This window comes from Dipteris shenzhenensis, chromosome 25, assembly GCF_047967505.1.
Source record: "Dipteris shenzhenensis isolate YYH24624 ecotype China chromosome 25, Dip_SZ_1.0, whole genome shotgun sequence".
NCBI lineage: Eukaryota > Viridiplantae > Streptophyta > Polypodiopsida > Gleicheniales > Dipteridaceae > Dipteris > Dipteris shenzhenensis.
This window is the reverse complement of record NC_141620.1, coordinates 44,829,167-44,834,079: the sequence shown is the minus strand read 5'-3', so window position 1 is coordinate 44,834,079 and position 4,913 is coordinate 44,829,167. Positions and strand designations below refer to the sequence as shown.

The following is a 4,913-nucleotide window of genomic DNA, read 5'->3' as shown; positions in this document are numbered from 1 at the left end:
GTTAGCTCCCCTAACCCTAACCCTAAAAGGGTTTGTATATATTCTATTTTTTCAACTAAATCTAGTGTACAGTTAGTCATTTGTGGTGTGCTCTCTAGCTGTGCCCTCTCTCCTCATCTCCACTCTTCTCCTCTCCCCTCTTCATATTTTGTCATGGTATCAGAGCTCCCTTGTCTTCCGTTGAGACATTGAGATTCTTGAGAGTGTGAGAGAGATTGTGAGATTGAGAGTTCTCTTGAGTGATTGTGAGATTTTTTCCCTTCACTTCCGTTGAGAGAATTTCCGTCCATTGAAAGAAAATTCCGTCATTGTTCTTGAGAGGATTCCTTGATTGAAAGCAAGAGAGATTGTGAGTGATCTCTGCAAGAGAATCATGTGAAAAAGTTCTTCGAGTGTATCCTTATGAGAGAAAGATAGGAGTGATTGTGCGAATCGTCATTGTTTCCTTTGTTTTTTGGGAAAAGTGATTTCTCTTGAGAGAGTTCTGAGATTTCCATCGTGAGAGGTCTTCATTAAGAAGGCCGAGTTTCGGAAAAGAGAGTGAGAGAGACCTACGGGCGACGAGTAGCTTCAACGACTCTTTGCACCAAAGCCCCTTCACCGACTCCTACCAAAGACTAGAGTTTCAGAATATTGCGCTCCATCAACAACGAACAACAGCCCATAGTCTTCTATAAGGTGCCTCCAATCGGCCGACGAACGAGCAGCAGCAGTGGCGACTCCATCGTTGGACCTCCAACTCCAACTCCAACTGCAACTCCAACTGCCCTTGTCAACCGTCTACAAACGATGTCTCTTTCCGTTCGCTTTCTGAAATTTCCACTGTCCGCCTTACTTTCGCTACGCTTACAAAGCATCCTTCTTTTAGCGGTGTCCTCCGGCTGCGGAGGACTAGCATTAAAAGCTTCGTCACTCTTTGCATAACCCCTTTCTGGCCGCAGCGTCACTATTTTGAATCCTAGCGAAACCAAAGGAGTGCATACCGTGTGCCTTCGCCTCCGTGCAGCTTCCACTGTAGAACTCAAATTCCGAGATTTGTGGCCGCTTCGCAGCACTCTACCCAAGTCTTTCTTGAAAGGCATCACGCCGTGAGGGTCTCCTAGCGCAGCAGCTGCACAGTTCACCTCGCCTCAATTTCTCCTAAATCGTCCGGTGGTTCTTTCGTTGACGCGATTTTAACAAACACCATCCTCCTCCACTAGAAATCCGAGACGTTCTTCCTTCCAGAAAAAGAAGTCGCCAGCAAGCTCCAGCATCTACAGCAAGCTCCAATCGCCGCCATCAGCTTCGCAGCAAAGCTCCTAGCTCCTCCAGTGAGCTCCAGCATCCACGAGCTCTAACGAAGAACGACGACGGAATCTTCGAGATTCCGTCGGCATCTCCCAGATTCCGGCGGCCCACGAGGCGACACGTGGAGGATAGAGCACACACTCACCTTGCGACACGTGGCAGATAGACTGCCACGTCATCACCGACTGCCACGTCATCACCGACTGCCACGTCAGCACCGACTGCCACGTCAGCACCGACTGCCACGTCATCACCGACTGCCACGTCATCACCGACTGCCACGTCATCAGTGCCACGTCATTAGTGACACGTCATCAGCCACGTCAGCACTGCCACGTCATTTGCCACGTCATTTTGCCACGTCATCTGCCACGTCATTTGTGCCACGTCATCTGCCACGTCATCTGTGCCACGTCATCATTGCCACGTCATCAGTGCCACGTCATCAGTGACACCTCAGCACTGCCACCTCAGCACAGAGCTTCACTGGCACACCTCTTGCTAAGCACAGTGCCACATCATCACTGCATGTGACTCACAGTGACACATCATCATTGAGCACCATTTGCACTCCTTTTGCCCCTCCACCTAGATCAAGTCATATCTCTTGATCCAGGAAGAATTTGAGGGTGCTCCAAAAAGGAAAGTCGCTCGATTTTTTGTGCTCTACGCGCTCGTTACATCACGCGCACATTTCGGCGCAAGTTACACTCACATTTGAGCCTCGCCGACAAAACCACTTCCTTCACGCACATTTGCCTCTACATCGACGCATCTGACCCAGCACTTAAAAAGAACAAAGGAAAAGGAATTATTTGCTGCTCTTTCATCGATCGACGGTTGGTTTAGATCTAGATCAGAGTAGACTAGATCGCCATAGAGGGGACGCTTTGAATTCCCCAAGTTGCCAATCTAAGCCATGCCCGAAATTCCCGACTAGTACCTACTCGGAGTCAGTCCATACGCTCACATCCGATTTCACATCATTACATTACCTGAAATCTTACGTTCATCAGTTCAGTGAGCAGACTTCAGAGTTCAGAGGCATTGCAGATTGATTCAGTGGGCAGATAGCACTTGATTTCACACACACATGCCACCATTGTAAAGCCTATTTGGCTATCTCACGGCATCGTGCACATCATTTTTCAGCCTTGTAAAGCCTCTTGGCTATTTCCGGCATCATTGCCACAAGCCTTGTAATACAGGTCAGATCTTATTTACTACAGTTCTATCTTCACCGACGGTACAGAGATTTCACTTGGCATCTTCAGTGTATTTGCAGTTGATTCATACAGAGTTTTCCAGGACACTTTTTGAGTACATTGTTTGCACCATGTCGACTAGCAACCTCAATCTGGAGGCATCTGCTAAGTTAGACAACTCCAATTACGGTACATGGAAATACCGAATGGAGACCATTCTTGTGCTTCAGGACAAATGGGAGTATGTTGATGGATCCATACCTAGACCATTGGCCGATCCAGCCACCAGTAGCTCTACTCCATCTGTTGTCACAGCACCAGCAACGGGATCTACATCGGGATCTACATCTACACAAACGGTTTCCGCACCAGTAGCAGATCCTGCCATTGCCCGAGCTCAAGCAGAATGGGATAAGAAAGACAAGTATGCCTATCACCTGATCAAGCAGAATGTGCAAGATGTCATGCTAGCACAGCTCAACACAGTCAAGACATCAAAAGAAGCATGGGATATGTTCGCAGCTCTCTACGAGTCCAAGAACACATCCAGGATTCTCACCTTGAGAAACCAGATCAACCAGAGTTTCCGCAATAGCAATGAAACCGGTCATGCTTATGTACTCCGCATCAAAGACTACAACAATCAACTTGCAGCAGCAGGAGAGACTATGAATCCCGCAGAAATGGTTCAAGTAATCCTGAATGGACTAGGAGAGGGATATGAGAATCTAGTCCAGAGTATTGCCATCCAACGGCAAATTCCAACACTGGAAGAACTTCAGTCAGTTCTACTTGGTGAAGAACTCAGGACTCAGGCCATTCAAGCACGTAAAGGTCATTCTAATGATCAGGCATTCACAGCTTCAGACAGAAGCAGAGGCAAAGGCAGAAACAGAGGTAGATCATATCAGAAAAGTGGTCAAAATCAAAGTCAGAATCAGCATCAGCATCAGCAGCATCCTCAGCAACATCAAAATCAGCAAAGAGGAAATCATTCCAACAGAGGAAGATTCCAAGGACGAGGGAATGCATCCACCAATGTGTCAAACATTCAATGCAACTATTGTCACAAGTTTGGACACTATGAAAGAGATTGCCGCAAGAAGCAGTATGACCAAGGCGGTCAATCCAGCAGTAATCGAGGGAATTCTCGAGGAAGAGGAAATCATCGTGGTGGACATTCTAGTCACAGTCATTTTGCAAATGAACATGGCAATATGTTTCTTGCAAGTGAGGAATTGCATCAGACTGATACAATGCACCTAGACACTGATTTCAATCCCAAAGAGGATTTCAGCTATCAAGTCGACCAAGTGGAACAGGATCCTTGGTACATCGACAGCGGTGCATCATCTCATATGACAAATCATCAGGAATGGTTCACAGAAATGAAGCCATTAGAAGGTCAAAAGAATGTCATCTATACAGCAGACAATACACCGAATCCGGTTCAAGGGACAGGTGTTATCCCTATGAATAATTTCACTGGTACAAAAGGATTAGTCAAAGATGTGCTCTATGTTCCGAAGCTCAGCAAGAACCTCTTGTCAGTAAGTCAAATGACGGAACACAACTACAAAGTCATCTTCGACGGTGATGAATGCACTATCAGAGACAAATCCAAAAGAGGTCAGCTAGTAGCAAAAGGTGTCAAGGAAGGACGCTTATACAGGATGCTAGCTACAGTACCAGATCAACATGCCATGTCAGCCCAAATGCAACAGATGCCACTATCTGCAAAATGGCATAAGAGATATGGTCATGTCAACTTCAAGTACTTGTTAGATCTAAGGAATCAAAATATGGCAATTGGGATTCCGAAGCTACAGTTTCTTGGAAAGGTTTGTGAAGCATGCTGCTTCGGCAAACAAAAGCGAACCAACTTTGTCAGAAGTACCTCTCGTGCACGAGGTATTCTTGATTTGATTCATACAGATGTATGGGGTTATGCCCAGACCCGCAGCATCAATGGTTCACTTTATTACTTGACCTTCATCGACGACTACAGCAGATATTGTTGGGTCTACTTTCTGAAAGAAAAATCTGAAGTGTTTGTCAGATTTCAAGAATTCAAAGCCATGGTAGAAAACCAAACAGGTAGAAAGATCAAGGTCATGAGATCAGACAGAGGAGGTGAATACATGTCTTCAGCATTCATCAACTTTTGCAAAACTCACGGCATTCGAAGACAATTCACATGTGCAGATACTCCTCAGCAAAATGCAATAGCTGAAAGGAAGAATGGGACTTTAGCAGACAGTGCTAGAGCAATGCTTAGTGAAAAGCATCTTCCAAATCAGTATTGGGCAGAAGCAATAGCTACAGCTAACTACTTGCTTAATCGGCTTCCTACCGAACCGATACAAGGTATGACTCCTTATGAAGCATTCACTGGACACAAGCCACGCATTGGGCATC

At 46.1% G+C, this 4,913-nt stretch overlaps 1 protein-coding gene across 1 annotated transcript; it reads right to left on the bottom strand.

Annotated features, from left to right (window-relative positions):
• Window positions 1-671: 671 nt before the first annotated feature.
• LOC147885932 (uncharacterized) lies at window positions 672-1,221 on the bottom strand. Its single transcript, XM_087396250.1, has 2 exons — window positions 984-1,221; window positions 672-881 (listed from the first exon to the last, which is right to left on the bottom strand). The coding sequence occupies exons 1-2, from the start codon at window positions 1,080-1,082 to the stop codon at window positions 672-674; spliced, it is 309 nt and encodes a 102-aa protein (XP_087252376.1). The 5' UTR covers window positions 1,083-1,221.
• Between the last annotated feature and the right edge of the window lie 3,692 nt (window positions 1,222-4,913).